Source organism: Corvus brachyrhynchos, unplaced genomic scaffold (genome assembly GCF_000691975.1).
Source record: "Corvus brachyrhynchos isolate BGI_N302 unplaced genomic scaffold, ASM69197v1 scaffold65, whole genome shotgun sequence".
NCBI classification, from domain to species: Eukaryota; Metazoa; Chordata; class Aves; order Passeriformes; family Corvidae; genus Corvus; species Corvus brachyrhynchos.
The window spans coordinates 3,357,358-3,373,356 of NW_008238365.1; the positions used below are offsets into that span (position 1 = coordinate 3,357,358).

General features: G+C 56.3%; 2 protein-coding genes across 2 annotated transcripts in view; both read right to left on the reverse strand.

Moving 5' to 3' along the window:
- The window catches only part of COL8A2 (collagen type VIII alpha 2 chain), a 34,700-nt gene extending 31,881 nt beyond the window's left edge, over positions 1-2,819 (reverse strand). Inside the window, exon 1 of the mRNA XM_017736227.1 lies at positions 2,798-2,819. The gene's annotated coding sequence lies outside the window, so the exon portion shown is untranslated. The remainder of the gene's footprint in view (positions 1-2,797) is intronic.
- Positions 2,820-13,080: 10,261 nt separating this feature from the next.
- TRAPPC3 (trafficking protein particle complex 3) lies at positions 13,081-15,993 on the reverse strand. The gene is made up of 4 exons (XM_008635221.2): positions 15,916-15,993; positions 15,595-15,694; positions 15,156-15,338; positions 13,081-14,689 (listed from the first exon to the last, which is right to left on the reverse strand). Coding segments are annotated over exons 1-4 (405 nt in total). The 5' UTR covers positions 15,918-15,993; the 3' UTR covers positions 13,081-14,569.
- Between the last annotated feature and the right edge of the window lie 6 nt (positions 15,994-15,999).

Sequence of the window (15,999 nt, forward strand, 5' to 3'; positions counted from 1 at the left end):
CTGAGGAGGCGGGGCTGGGGGTCCACCCGCAGCTGGTGCCTTACCACAGTCCCCACCGAAGGCCACGGTGAGCAGCTTAGAGCAGCCCCAAGGCTGCTCCAGGACAGGGCTGAGCCCGGCCGAACCACGGCACATGGTGACCTGCTGCTCGGGGAGCGCGGCCCCAGCAGGATGGCTGCTGGCAGCAACTGCTCTGCCACCACCTGGGCACCGCGGCCACAGTGTCCCGGCAGTATCAGCTCTCCTGCCCCCGCCCTTGTCCCACCTGCAGCACCTGGGCGCAGGGCAGAGCATGGAGGGGCCTCCACTGGCACAGCAGCTCCCGCAGAAGTGAACCAGCCTTGTTTAACCAGAGCTCTCACTGGCAAAGCATTTCCTCTGCTCAGAGACTTGTTTGCCAGCACAGACATTCCTCTGTCCCACAGAGCAAACCATCGGCTGCAGCCTCACTCCGTCCTGGCCTCTGCCGCCTGTCATCGCTCCTGTGCTGGCTCGTTCCTCCGCAGGCCTGTCCCTTCACCAGGATGGAGCCTGGGGTGCAGCCATGGCACCTTGGCTGTGCTGTGCCACTCTGGCTGCTCCTGGCCATGCACAGGCTTCTTCCCAGCAAGGGTCATTTTTGCTCTGGGGTCTTCTAAACCCTCACTGGGTTCTTTCTTCTCTTTTTCACCTTGTGGAGTTACAGCTGCTGCTGACTGCAGCCCCCTGATCCTCTGGTTTGGGTGCTGGTGCACCTGCTCACTGGCAAAGAACAGGGAACTGAAAAATATGTAGGACTTGAATAAACATTACCAAGCAACACCCAACGCATCAGTGTAAAGGCAAAACCCAGCTCTGTACCAGCTGTTGGGAAAATTACCATGAAATTAACTCTATTCCAGCCCAAAATGTATCCAGGCGAGAGCTCACAGCTTGCAGCCCGAGGCCACAGCAATCCCAGCTCCTTGTGCTGAGCAAGGAAAGCGAGCAACATCCCAACTCACCCAGTGCCATAACCCTGAGTAACTCATCCTACTTAAAATTTATTTATTTGAGCTAAACAACTGATACCTCTCAGCACTGTGCTGAGCCAATGCTGAGGGCTCTCCTTCCCGGTGGGAGAGGGAAGCCGGGCTTAGAGCGGGATTTAGAGGCTCCGCTGCCTGTATCTCCTGGCAGCTCTGCACCCACTGCTGTGCCAGGGCTCCACGGTGTCCCAGCATTGCACTGGCCCTGCCAGGGCCACACGTGAACCAGCGAGAGCATCGGTGCCACAGCAGCCCCTGGCACTGCTGCACCTCAGGGTCCCAGGCTTACTGCCTCCCAAAATCCCCATCCCAGCCATCCCACTGCTCTGCACAGGAGGAACAAGAGAGAGGGAGGAGACATAATTCAATCTAGGGCTGAAAAATGCCTTAACTTAATTTCGGTGGGTCACGGACATAATCAAATCAGCCCCGTGCATTGGAATATCATTTCCATGTTTCCACAAAGACAGATAATTGTGCTAGGAAAACCAGCCCTTGGTGTGGGAAATGGGCCCGTGGGGGTGGGGTGGGCCCAGGGGCTGGGCTGGCAGCACCAAGCAGAGCTGGGGTGTGCTGCTGTGCCTGCTCAGGGTACCAGCATGGGGTGACAAGGGCAGACAAGGGTCTGGGGGCACCTCCCCGGCTGTGCCAGCAGTGACATACAGGTGAGAGGTGGCCCAGGCAGAAGGACACTGGGCAGGGAGTCGGCACAGTGCGGGGCGAGCCACGGCTCCGTGTGGAGCATGGTGCCAGATCCCAGCCTTCGGGAACATTCAGTGATGGATTAAATGCAATCTGACTACCACTGTGGGAGGTTGGAGAGAATTACTTCATACAAATGCACTTCGGAAAGTATTTAGAGTCAAATTTTCAAAAGCCCCTGAACGATTTAAGAGCCAAAATCCCATTTTCCAAAGTCACTTAAATGAGCAGAAAAAGTTCAGTTAAGAAAACACGCGAGCAGCCGGGGCCTGGGGGGACGGGCTGCGGTGGCCACGGGTGCAGCACCACGTCACGATCAGCCGCTGCAGCCCTTGCCCAGGGAGGCATGAGGATGCATTGGCCTCAAAAAACATCCCTGGGTTTCTTCCTGGGGAATCAGCCCGGGATGGGTCCGTGGGTCAGATTGAAGGGAATGGTCCTGCTGGGGTCAGGGACAGCGCCTGGCTCAGCAGCTACGGGGCCACCACTGCCACCGCCAGCTCCGATCGAGGACCCCGCCGGGGCAGGAAGGGTCCCCGGCTGTAACGGGAGAAGGCAGGGCTGCAGCTGGGAACCGCAGGGCTCCTTCCCTTACCCCACAACCGCTGCAGCCTCCTAAAAGCATCTCCAGTTCCCCGCTCAGCATCCTAATGAACCGCAAGGGCAGCTGGGACCCTTTGAGGCAGCAACCATGGAGACTTGACCCCCCCAAAGAGCAAATCCCAAAGCAATTAGCTTTGCAAGGCTCGGCAGGGCTGGTGGAGGTTCCACATTCCTCGGTGGCTGTAAAGCTCTTTACTGGGATTGTTTTCCTGCATGAGCCGTGCCCGGGGTACACATGGTGGCTCCGGCTCCCAGTACCTTTGGTGCATGTCATAAAAAAACACTCTCACGTTGCCTCTGCTCCGGCTGAATCAGAGCGAGTTTATACACTTCCCCCAATAGAAAGCAAAGAGGATCTGAGACAGAATTCTTGCTCCAGGATCCTTTACAATTCCTGGAGGACATTTTTGGAAAGGGAAGGGTTGTATTTACTTTGGCAGCTGACTCTGCTCCTATATACATATGCATGGAAAAACTGCACTCACCTACGGTTTCCAGGGCTCCCTTGTCTGCAGAGCACCAGCCCAGGTGGTAGCTGGCGGCTCCCGGACCTCTGTTTGGAAACGGCACGTGGAATTGGAAGCTGAACTTTAAATCTCTTCCCAGGGCAGCCCTGGAGGCTGCTGGCCCTTCCCAGGAGCGCTGGAGAGGATGCGGCAGCCCCCGGGCTCATCACGGCTCAACACAACCAGAGGCAGGACCGTCCCTGTGATGCCCCAATGTGCCCCCACCACCGCCCTCTCTGGGCACCTCTCCCCACCTGCACCTCCAGCCTTCCCGTGGCTGCTGTGATTAATTCACTGACAGTGGGGTTGGAATAAATCCACTCGTTGGCACGTTGTAAATTCATCACGTGCTGGGGACGCACATTCCAGCCCACCATAAACACCCCTGGCTATGAGCTAGTAAATCTGCCTCCAGAGCTGGTGGATGAATGGAGTCCCTGGGTCCTGGGGGCTGCTCCAATCTGGAGCCAGGGTGACCCCGCAGCACCCAACTGCCTCTGAAGGGAGACAGAAAGGGGCTGTCAGGAGCAGCCTCCCCCCGCCGCTGTCACCCCCCCCCCCCCCCCTTTATCCCTCCCCCCTCTGCCCCTTTGGTGACTGGGGTGGGTGCTCCCATGAGTACTGGGGACCCATCCCATGGGATGAGGGCAGGGTCCTGCAGCCTGTCTGGGAGCTGCCTGGAGCACACAGAGGAAGTTTGCTGCCCTGGTGCTCTGCTGAGCTGCTGAAACGTTTAGGCAGTAAACTAGTTGTAAAACAGAAAAAACCCCAAAACATTTTATTATCCACCAAACAGCTGCTGCTTCGTTTTATGGGGGTCATTCTCTGAGGAGGTCAGGCTGGCAGAGCAGAGACATTGGCCCGGGTCTTGGCAGGCTCCAGGCTCCTGGCACCCCCAGCTCAGCTCCTCTAGCCCCCATCCATCCCCCAGCACGAGGCTGGCACTGGGGCCATAGTGGACATGAGCAGGGAAGGGCACACGTGGCTGTAGGGTTTTATCAGCTGCCCTATTGTTGGGGCTGTCAGCAAGTCGCCTTGGGGAGGGGGCGTGGAGGGCCCTGTTTGGTGGGTGCTGCATCCTGCGGCACCCTGAGATCCATCTGCACGGCCAGACATTGCGTGAGCAGCTCCAGAGGGGAGGGCAGGGACCGGGCAACAGGGCTGGTTCCCATCGCCTTCCCCGGGAGAGGAAGCGGGGCACAGGTCAGCATCCCTTTCCCAGAGGAAGCCAAGTGCTCGGGATGTGGCATTGCCACAGGATGCAGATGCCATCCTGGGGGGCTGGGGCTGCTGCAGGCCCGGCACTGCACGGAGCCTGCTCACTCTGCAGTGCTGAATGCAGGGCTGAGGGTCCCTGGGCACCACCAGGGATGGTGTCCCCATGGTGGGATGACCATCAACAGGGACAGACAATCATGGGGACATGCCAGCCACTGCCCTGCTGTTCCCTTTTCTCCTTCTCCATCCCTCCTGCCCCCTTTGCCCGTGCTGGTGGGAGCTGTGTGCTCCACATGGGCGGGCCCATTTTGGGGATCCTGGGTCATTGCTTGTGCCAGCACTGGGGAGGGGACCTGGGGGTCTGTGCCTGCCCCGGCGCAGCACCATGGCCCAAGAGTTCCCAGCAGCTCCAGCCTCTATGAAATAATTTGTTATTTTAGTTGTAAAACAGTAAGTGGCCCCTTTCCAGGCGGAGAAGGGAAAAGCCAAACGGCCCCACTCCTGCTAATGACTGAACCAGTCAGTCAGCACGGGCAGGACTGGCATGGGAGCAGGAGCCGCCTCCACTGTGCCTCCTCCAACATCCTTGTGCCCCCTCCACTACCCCTGTGCCCTCTCTTCCTTCCCTGTGCCCCCTCCACGACCCCTTGCCCCTTCCATTACCCCTGTGTGTCCCCCCCCCACCCCTGTGCCCTCTCCATTGCCCTGCCACAAGGGCTGAACTAATGATTAATTATGGGGGCTGCCACCTCTCAGAGGAGCTGTTGTTCAAGGCCACGCTGCCACAGTGCTGCAGTGCCACGGGCTGCAGGGACACAGCCTGCCTCACCATGGTCTTCATCATGGGCTGCAGGAGATCCTCTGTTTCACAGGTGACAGTGGAGCTCCAGTGTGTCCAGTACAGCACCAGTGCCCCAGCCATTCCCCAGCCATGGCTGTTACCAGGACGTTCCCAGGCACAGCAGTGAGGTGACAGCAGCACAGCATAAGCCAACCAAACCTGTCACAGTCTCAAACCCTTTATGCCCCATGTTGGGTGCTGGGACAAGTTTCCCCATCTGAGCTTCAAAGAGGATGGGAAATCGCAGGAGGGAGGCGGAGATGGATGGGACCGTGTCATTTCCTGGGGCAGGTGTGGGTGGCAGTTACTTCTTGGCATCTCCCCTGGCCCCAGCGATGGGGACACGTGGATTGCCCCCTCCAGTCACTGTAAGCAGGAGCCCCAGGGTGCAGCAGGGTCTCAGCAGGGCCCTGCTCAGGGATTTGACCCCCCAGCAGAAGCAGTGCCCACTCCGAGTGCTGGGTGCAGACAAAGGACCCAGCACCATTTCATCAGGGTAATTCCCAGGATCCCGGGGATCTTGTGGCGGTGCCAGGGCAGCCCAGGCGTCACTTCCAGAATCTGGCAGCACAGTGCCGAGGGCTCCAGGGCTGTGCAGGCAACACCCCTCCCGCTGTCAGGTTATAGACTCGAGTCCTCAAAAATGCAAAAAATGCACTGGGAATCAAGGTTGGCCTGAAGAGTTTTGATCTTTCCGCAATTGCTGCAGTATTGCTGTAAGTGCATCCAGATGGTTCAGACCACACAGACGCAGTGCCCACCACTACCGTCACCTTTGGGCCACCTCATCCCAGCTCAACTGCCCTGCTGAGTCACCTCGGGTGCTGGTGGGATGTGCCAAGGGGCAGCGCTCGCTCAGGTTGAGCTGTGTGTCATTAGGGTCAGCCCTAAGGGGTGGCAGTGGAGTGATCTGTCCCCTAGGGCTGGTGGCTTGTCACGTGGCTCCCAGGATGGCAGGGCCATCACCCCAGTTTGTACCTGGGATGAGGGATGTGACCTCCAGTTGTTTTGCTAAATGCAACAGAGACCTGAGCACCCTGCAGCCAAACTTCAGAGCAGCTGCTGAGAAGTGATGCTGAACTGTGTCTCAAAACCACTGGCCTTGTCCCCTTGGCTCTGGTGCGATCCCTGCACAGCCCTGATGGGCTCCTCAGTATGTGAGGTCCCTGCCCGGCTCTGTGACTTCACGGTCTATTTCAGTGAGCATTGTTACTGCCAAAACTTCCAAGAGGAGGGAAGATGGTTGTGGTAGTTTGTAGCCGGTGAGTGTTGTGCCTGCAGGAAGCTGGGGCAGGGCAGACCTGAGCTTATTTTTGTGCTTTTACTGCATCTCAGAGCTGAGGAGGAAGGGATGGAGGGATGGAGGGATGGAAGGATGGAAGGATGGATGAAAGCTGGCAGATGCCCTGGCCTCGTGTTGTTCCCAAGAGATGCCCAGTCCCAGCTCAGTGCATCACTTCTGGTCCCATTGAGGGCACTGCTACCCATCCTCCTCTTCCTGCTCCCCAAGATCTGATGAGCAGATGATGCTAAATCAGCCAAAGGCTCATTTTGACCCACCAGTCACGTTACTCATGCTCAGAGACAGAGTGGGAACGGGGTTGGTGAGCCAATGCAGGTGCTTGGCCAGGGGTGCTGGAGTGGGCAGAGGGGCACAGGCAGCGTTGGGGGTCTCTCCTGCCCATGTGAGGTCCTCCAGAGCACCCTGGTGCTGCCAGTGCTGACTCCTGGTCTTTCTCCTTGCAGGAGTGGGAATGTATTTACCCAGAGCTTGCTCCTTAGAGAACAAACCCATGGTGGCTTTTGTCAAAAAGCAAGAGCATTTCTAGGGAGTTCAGAATTTCCTTTCCTAAGAGCCAGTTCCCAGGAAGGAAAACACTTTTTCACCAAAAACTGATGCCCAGGTCTGTGTGGTTTAGCCGAGAACAGAGGATACAGTGTCAGCAGTGAGAGTGCCTTGCCCAGCTCTGGTCCTCCCCACTGAGGACACCAGGTCCCCCTGTGCAGGGGACAAGGGGCTGCCAGCTTGGAGCTCATGTGGTACCTGGTGGGGATGCTCCCAGCATCCTGCACGCTCCCCTCCCATCACCTCCCATCACCTGGAGCAAGGTTCTGGTCCCGTCCCCGCTGGCCTCTTTGCCCCCAGTCTCGGCCGAGCACCCGCGGGCCGGTGGCCGTGCTCCCCCTCCCCTCCACTGCCCACCAGACCGAGGAAGTCGCAACCGCAGAGCTCTTGAAAGCGTTTTTTTGGTGGAGACCACCGGTACTGAGAGATTAAAATTGCTGTTGTTTCTTCCATTACTCAGCTTTCCTGAATTATGGGGTGTAATACTCAGGGAGTGGGAATAATTAGGGGAGAACAATGGCAGGCTTGAAGGCTTAACTACGCCTGTGTGGTACTGCCGGCCAGGCCAGCCTGCTGTCACATTTCTCTAGGCCTCCATTTTCCACAGCCTGTGCCAAGCCCTTTCCACTACGGTACCCGCTCCGGCTTCCTCATTCCTCGGGCTCCGCTCCCCGGCCCGGCTGTCCCGGTTAACGCTCCGCTCTCCGGCTCCCGGCCAGCCGGCACCCTCGGCATGGTGCTCCGTGCCCTGCCCAGCCGGGATGCGGGAGCCTGGGGGCTGCAGGAGTGTGGGACAGAGGGACGCTGAACCCTGGGGTAACGGGATGCGGGAGCTCAGGGGATGTGGGAGTGGGGGAGGCTGGGGTGATGCAGGAGCCCAGGACAGCCCCGTTGCCTCTCTGTTCCCTCCAGGCTCCTCAGCGCTAGGCAAGCAGAGGTCCCACCGGGTCGTTTCAGTGTTCCATGCTCGAGGAAGCCGCTGGATTTCTCCCCTTGGCAGGGAACACCCTCCAGCTCCTCTGTGGCATCTTGCTCAAGCGCCTTCCCAGCAATGGCAGGGTGCTGAGGGGCCTGGGGAGCAGTGGCAGCCCTGGCCAAGAGCTTGGGCAAGAGGCCACAATGCTGGTCCCAGCCCCGGGCAGTCGCTGGCTCCAGCCGGGGCACGCGGGCAGCTGTGGGGGGCTCTGTGCCTGCCATGGGACGGGGACAAGGAGCCACAGCCCAGGGCAGAGCCAGCCCAGTGCCTGGCAACTTCTCCCTGAGCTCTTGGATGTCAGCACTAGCACTAATTAAAATAAAATCAGTATTTTTTTGCTGTAAAAAGAGACATTGTTCTGGCGAGCACTTTCCCCGAGTCAGCTCCTGTGTCTGTGTGACAGGCAGGGAGAAGCCAACGGGATCCTGGGGCTTGCAAGGAACGTCTGGGGCTTCACTTCATTCAGGGAGGGGATTGGTTTTAAATTTTCAAATTGTTTTCTTGTCTCTCTATTAACTGAACTGTTCGGAAGTCTTGACTGCAGCCGTCCCTGGTCATCCAGGCATCTGGTTCAGTCCTGCTTGTGGTGAGCCACTCGCCATGTCAGGGATGGGATCGGGGTTGGGGGACAGGATGGGATCAGGGACATCCTGGCTCATTAGGTCTCCACTTTAAGTAATGTTTTCTGGGCAGGTGGCTCCCCTTGAGCTTATCAGAAATCCACTCTGCTCCCAGAATTCCTAGTCTCTCAGGAGCTTCTGTTTCCTCTTACAAACAGCCTCAAGGCTTTATTTTTCTGCCTGAAAAACATCCTGAGTGGAATCATATTTTAGTTACTGAGCACTTCGAGGAAAATTCCCATAGCTACCAACTGGGATTGTGGCTAAGATGGGAATTCACTGATGACTGAAGTCAATCGTCTCACAACCCTGTAACCAGTGGTCCTGAGTGACACCCTTTGAGCTCTCCTGGGCTGCAGCGGCTGCGCCAGGATCTCCCTCAGAGCAGAATTCCTCTTGGAGCTCATCCTGTTTGTGATACCCAGAGGACCAACGATGATGATGGAGCCTGGGCTGATACCCCCCACCCCGTGGGGTTCAACCCTTCACCGTTGAGAAGATGCATCAATGTGAGTATTTTGCTGGACTCAAAGATAATTTCTCACAGGTCTATTTCTTTGTGCAGGCTCTTTATGTCCGTGCTTGTGCACGTTATGGATGTTGCTACTTTAGATGTATAATTCACTTAGAATTATGGTTATAGAAAATCCCATTTGAATAATTTTGTGTGAATTAAATTATTCAGTTGATCAAGTGCTGCTATTGCTGTGTTAATGAGGTATTGTTATGATTAAGTGTTGGTAAATCCTTTCGACTTAATCCACTGATCCAGTCTGAGGCTGAATTTAGTTAGGGGATCCTCTCTGCACCTGGTGACTCAGCTTGGGGAGTGTCCCTTACCTCCTTGCATACCTGACTTCTTCCTCCCTTCCTTTTTCTGTCCCCATTTCCACCTAAATCACTGGAGATTGTTTTTAATGCGATTTTCCTTGGTGTGATTTATCTACATCATAAGAAATAGAGTGACAAAATTATAGCAAACCTGCTTTTGCCAGTGATTCATGCCCAAACCTCTCATTCACGACAGGCTCAGGGATACAGCAACCACTCCAGAGGCTCCTTACTCAGAAGCCACAATTAAAATTATTTTAAAAGAAAACAAACATTTCTCATCAGAATTCCTGCCTGTTTCTGGCTCTCATTGTGGGCCAAGGCTGCTGAGCACCAGCAGCTTCCCAAGCTGCCTCTGGGCAAACCCACCATGCTGGGCTCTTGGAGTCCTGGCTGCAGCTGGGAAAATGGAATTTTCCTGTGGAAATTCGAGAAGGCTGGAGTGGCACTGCCCTGCTGCCCTGGGCTTCCTGGGGTCCAGTGAGCTCATGGATTCAGTGTTTATGGTGCAAAGCTGAGGCCTGAGCTGTACGCATCCCACGGGCACTCCAGCACAGTTTTGGGTGGATCCCGGCTCCACAGGACGCTGTGTCCCTGTGCCACATCCTGCACCACCAGCAGCTGAGGGCGGCTTCCAGAGGGGAATGGAGGTGCTGCTGGTGGGACAGCGGTGCTGTGGTTTGAATTCCTGGGCTTTGGGTGTGTGGGGTAGAATGAGATATGGGGGCCTGGACTGTCCCACCGCCGTCCTCACTGGGTGACGCCATGGGGTTGGGAATGGTGGCATGGCCCATGTCACCCTCCTTCCCTGCGACTGGATCATCTGTTCCCATTGCAGCTGGCACGAGCTGCCGCTGCCTGAATGGCCGCATAGAAGAACAAAGCACCACGGAGACCCGGAAGCACGGGCCTGACCAGGGACAGGGGAACACTGAGATGTGTCCCTGCTGCAGCCACTCGTCAGCTCTACACGTGCTTCTGGTGGCCTGTCTGTGCTGGAAGCAGGGACGATTCTCCCTGCATTTCCCTTTGCCTAGCGCTCAGCAGCCGCCTCCAGCGCAGCATTGGCTTTCACAGGGCTGGATCCGCTCCGCAGCCGGGCAGAGCGTGGGAGGAGGGTGCCGATCCCGCTTAGGAAACACAAAACAATAAAAGAGGAACAATGGAGCTTCCTTCCCATCACCCCCAATACCAAACGCCACCAGAATGTGGCTCAGCTCCGAGCAGCGCCGCCGGGGCTGCTCCTGTGTCCCCTGACCCGAGGGAGGAACTGCAGACACCTCCTCCTCTTCCTCGCCCTGGCAAGGGATGCTGCGGGAGGGCGTGTGCCAAAGAGCATCGCCAAAGGGCTGCCCTGACCCGGCGCTGTTGCCAGAGGCATTCCCAGCTTTGGAAACTGCGTTTGGGCCAGGGCAGGCGGGGGTGCAGCGTGGCCGTGCCTGGGGAGAGGATTTTGTCAGCTGCCTGGGCTTCCGGGATAGCCAAACACGTGTTGCAGCCGGCCCAGGGGCCCAGGAAGGATTATAAAAACATCCAGACACCCAAACTTCCCAGATCATTATCAGGCAGAGAACACATTCTCATGGATTTGGTGCCTGTGTGGTGCCAAGCATGGGGAGATGCTCAGCCAGGTTGGCCACAAATGGGCATCTGGGGCAAGTTGGATCCGCACCTGAGTGGTACCCACGCCCCGAGTATCCCGTACCTGCATGTGGTGGGTGCTTAGGGACACGGGGCCAGAGCCCCCCGAGGGGCTGGTATCCACCCGTCCCAGCTGGCACCACCCGCACCTTGGCTGCTTGGGGCAACCAGCACCGTTCCAGCCCTGCCAACAAACCCTGTCCCCAGTGCACGAGCCCTCATGGGTGAAACATCTTTTGCATGGCCCCAGGGAGTGCCCGGCACCCTGGCCAAGCACATCTGGCTGAAAGCTGTGGGAGCTACCCCAGCAATGAGGACACCAGCCCGGAAACGCTTCTTTCCCAGAGAGATTCTCTTGTCCCATCCAGGATCCCGGCACTATCCCTCTGCCCCTTCAGCAAGTGCTGGACTATGGGGCCTGGACAGTGCCCAGGGCTGTCACCCACCCCGGTTTGGGTGACAGGAGTAGGGATGGGAGCTCTGCTTCCTGTGGGAGAGTAGAGGAGGGACCACCTGGCTCTGGGCAAGTGGAAAAGTGGGGAGTGTGGCTGGGGCTTGCCACAGCCAAGAGCGGCAGCCAGGTTGTCCAGGTTTTCCAACACTGGCCAGGTTGTCCCCATGCTGGGGACATGAACTGGTTTAAACCCTCACCCTAGACCCTGTGAGTCCCGCACAGAACTACAACTCCTGCCAGTGTGCTCCATCAGGACACCAGCCAATGTCCCACTTTCCTGCAGGAGGGAACCATGCTGGAGGAGAACAAGGGCTGGAAAGCTCCTTCCGCCTCTGCAGGCACTGCCGCAACCAAAGCTCCTGCATCCTGTTGCTGCGGGAGCCTAGGATGTGGTTGGGACACGGTGCTGTGGCCGATGCCATCACAGGGCACACGGGGCTGGATGAGGGGCTGGCCCCAGGCACCGGGGTCCCACAGCATCACTCTCCGGCACCGCTCCCGTCCCATGCTCTGCATCGCCCCCTTGACCTGTTGCTATTGTCATCTCCAATATCACACAGGGATGTGAGAGGCTGGAAGTCGCCTCTTTTCCTGCCAGGTTAAATTGCTCACTAGGAATGTCTATTATTCCCACAAGTCAACTTTCCCCTCCGCGGTATGTGTCAGGGGTCAGGGCTGGCACCACATGAAAGCAACGGGTATTCAATAACCGAGAGCCGTGGAAAGGCTTCAGTCCAAGCCCAGCCACGTTGGGGTTTATTGATGCAGATGCCTTTCCCCATTTGTTTCCTATAAACAGCACATGGTAATATTTAGTAGGTTTCAAACAGAGCTTTTTGCATATTCTCCCTTGTCTGCAGTGAGCTGCTCAGTAGTAGACAGTTTTAATTTACTTAATGCAATTTCTGCTTTTTGTTCTTCCAGAAGGTCTGGGCTGGTTTTGACCCTGTCGTCCCAGCAAATTACTGTAATTCCCAAGGGAGCAGGAGTCTGGGATCCACTCTCTGCAGGGGTGAGGTCACGGGATCTCACTCCCCCCACATCCTCTGGGACACAGCCTCAGGAGCTGGGTGCGTGTTGGGGCTGTTTGGGGCTGCCCTGGCTGGTAAGGCCTGGCTCCTGCTCCTGGCCAGACAAAAAAAGCCACTTTATTGCAAAAGCTGCCACTTCCCCGTCCTCAGGGCTGGCAGAGGTCAGGGCAAAGCCCCGGGCGCTCAATGCCCAGGATGGTGCATGACCACAGGGTGACCCCTGGAGCAGGGAATGCCCATGAGCAGGGAGCAGAGATCCCACCAGAGCAGGGCTCCTGGGGAGCACTTACACAAGAAAGGGAAGCAGGAACCCCTGCTCCTGGAGAGCAGCCTCTGCTGTTCCTTGTCTCCACACCCCTGGCAGCAGCACTACATAGCTGATACCAGCCACGGAGCAGCATCGAGCTGGCAGAGAGAGGAGGCACAGATGGGCCTCCAGGTGATTTTTTGCCACTGTAAATGCCCACGGAGTCCTCCCTCTGCAGCAGCTACTTGGGCTGGTGGCAACAAGTCCCAGACACTGAGTACACAGCAGCATTCACAGACCCCAAACCACCCACACTGAGTGTCTGCCCCCAGTGCCACCGCAGTCCCTCCGTGTGTGGAATACTGGGCAGGTTTGTCCAGGCAGCAGCTTCCAGGCATGCTGGCAGCCAGGAATTCTTGGTGCAGTGCTGCCGTCACCCTGCCAGCCCTGGGCACCCTGTCACGACTATCACCTTGCCAGCCTCAGGCAGCGGGTGAGCCCCTGCTGCTGCTCCCCAGCAGCACCTGCCAACAGAACACAGGCACGAGGAGACCAAAGAATTGACACCGCGACTCTTTTAATGCAATTGCTTCTAAAATGCAGCTTTAAAGTGACTTGGAATGGTCAACAATGAGAAATAAGGGATGGTTTTGAGCTCTGCAACGTGACCACATGGCACCTCTGCCCTCAACACCCACTGCCACTGCCGGGCCACCGCCAGGCCTCCGACTGCTCTTGCAGCCACCCACTGTCCCTTCATAGGGCACATGTCACACAGGGCGTCCAAAGGGACTCTCTGGGGCCAATAAAGGGACAGCGTGAACCATCCAGTGCCAAATGACCCAACATGCCTCCAAAAAAGCCAAAAAAGAGCAGCACAAGTAGCGGGTTGCTCCCTCTCACCTCACACTCGGGCATCAACCGACACAGATTCTGGAGCTCCCAAAGACCTCATGGGGCTGTGCCTTCATGCTATGTAAAGTGATTTGGGAACCCGATGCCTGACTGCGTTCTCTGGCTCTGGGTGGCAGAGGAAGCTGATGTTCCAATCTCTTGCTTTTTGTTATCTATTGCTTATGTATTTATTTTTCAGAGCAGCAAGTGCCACAGGTCAAGTAACTGGGAAATTCTGCTGTAGCCTGAACACCAGTGAGAATGAACCCCGGCACCGCACTGGTCACACCACGCAGCCTTTACACCCCCCAACAGCAGAACAGTGCCTGGAATGCCTTTAACACTTCCCAGGCCTCAGCCTGAGTTTGGTTCTCACTCCCGTGACTCCCCATGCAGCCCTGGGCAGTGCCCACTGTGGAGCACTGATGCCATTCTATCCACTCTTTCTCCACGTAAAATAGTTCCTACTGCTCCACTGGAGTTTGACTCCCAAGAGGGGAGTGGTGAGGCTTCTGGGGGAGGGACACTGGAAAGGCATGGGACTCTCAGATTTCTGTGGTGCCATGGCCCCCTGAGCAGAGCAGCCCCCACCCTGGTGCCAGCACTCCAACAGCTCTCTCCCCAGTCACCCCTTTGGATCAAGCCTGCATTTGCCAATGACTTCAGAATCAAGTGCAGGAAGCCAGTTTGCTCTACAGAAACACTACACACTTATCTCCAAACAGATTTTAAACACCTCATTTAAGGAAGGACAGGGTTTAGCAGGGAATTAGTGGGCTCTTGTAGCTTGGTCTCCAGTTCTGGCCATCCGACACCGATCCAGATGTGAAGAGACCGGAGCTCTCCTGGAGTGTGAGCAGCTGTTCTCACACAACTCAGGTCACAATTGGAAACTGAGCGTAGGAAGCCCCCGGAGGGAAAGTAAAGGACATCACCTGATGAAAAAGCTTCAGAATGAACCTGGGAAATAAACACCGACCAGACAATCGTCTTCTACAGAGAATGGAAGTGAGAGTAGAAGAAAATAACACCTGAAACAGTCAGTGAGTCAGTCTGAGTGTGCAGGGGCAGGAGATCCCTATGGATCTGTGAGGAAAACTAATGGCCAAACCCAGCTGGTCCCTCCAGTCCCCAGGGAGATGGGGCCGTGGTTCACTCCTCCCCAGCTGGAAGGTTGTCTTCAATCCTCCTGATGAACTTCATCCGTATTTCTGTGACGCTGTCGCCCTTCAGGGTATCCTGGACAAACTTCACGTCGACAGCCATCTGCACCTAAGTGAGGGAAGAGGAGAGAGGAGCTGCTAACTCCCTCCTCACAGCAGCTTCTCCAGGGACTGGCCGATCCTGGAGCACCAGCTTAAGGGCTCTGAGGGCATGATATGACATACAGGATTCTACATAGTCCTAAATTTGAGACACAGCTGTTCTCTTGTCCTGGCCAATTCCCAGCTTGGGCTCACAGCAGCTGCAGAGTGAGGATTTTGAAGCTTCATACAAACTCAGGGAGATACAAGTGCTTGAACTTGGGTCATGAACTGAAGAGGTTCAGGCACCACCTCTGGGCCTCAGCTGCCACACATGACTGCAGCCAAGTGCTCCTGCAGCCCAGCCCTTCTCCTGGGAATGCATCTCAAGTCCAAAGCAAACCCAGAAGTCACGAACATGGACCAGAATTGAAGTATCTGCTGACACCTGGCTATCCATACACCCATCCCAAGGGAAGAGAGAGGTGGCTCACCATTTCCAGGGCACCTCGCAGCACCCCACAGAGCAGGTTGGAGTAGATGAGGGTTGAGTGGTTGTCAGGGAGCTCCACAAAGTCCACCAAGGGGTTGTTTTCCAAAATCAGGGAGAACTCGTCGCCCCCAGGACTCCAGTTGGTGATGCTCGGAGTGATGCCCAGGTACATCTTAAATGCAATCTGTTGTGTCAAACAGGAAGAACAAGAACAGGTGAGGCAGCAGCACATCTTTGGTCTTTGTAAAATTACTCAAGGAGTTTGCAAACACCTCTCCTTTCTTCCAGTTCCCACCAGCAAGCAGTACTTCGGCTAAAGCTTTTTTTTAACTCCCCAAAATCTCCATCAGACTCTCAGAACAGTCCTGTGAATAGCAAATATTCCATCCTCACATGCAAAACCCCGAAAAAACCTGACAAAGCTGTGCTTGGACACTTACTTTTGCAATAACATCCGCAGTTTCACGGAAATCGTGGCATCTCCCAACATTGGAACGGGCCAGGAAGTCCTCGATGAGCCGGACACCGATGTTGTAACCCCTGTGAAGGGACCAGAGCAGCAGCTTTAGAAAGACAACAAATATTTATAAAATAAGACAGCAGAGAAGCAAAGCCTAATCTGAGAAACGTCAACGTTAAGTAACTTCAGCCTGCCAGGACTTTGCTCCCGGAGCAGCACGTATGGATGTGGCTGTGATCCCTGCTGTGATCCCACACGGCTCCAGCACAGCACATCCCCTCCCATTTGTGCATCCACTCACATTTTGTCCAGCTGCTTGTTGACGTCGTCGTCGTTCTCGTAGTCCTTGCAGAGCTGGGTGACCAGGGCGCCATAGGTGAGCGTG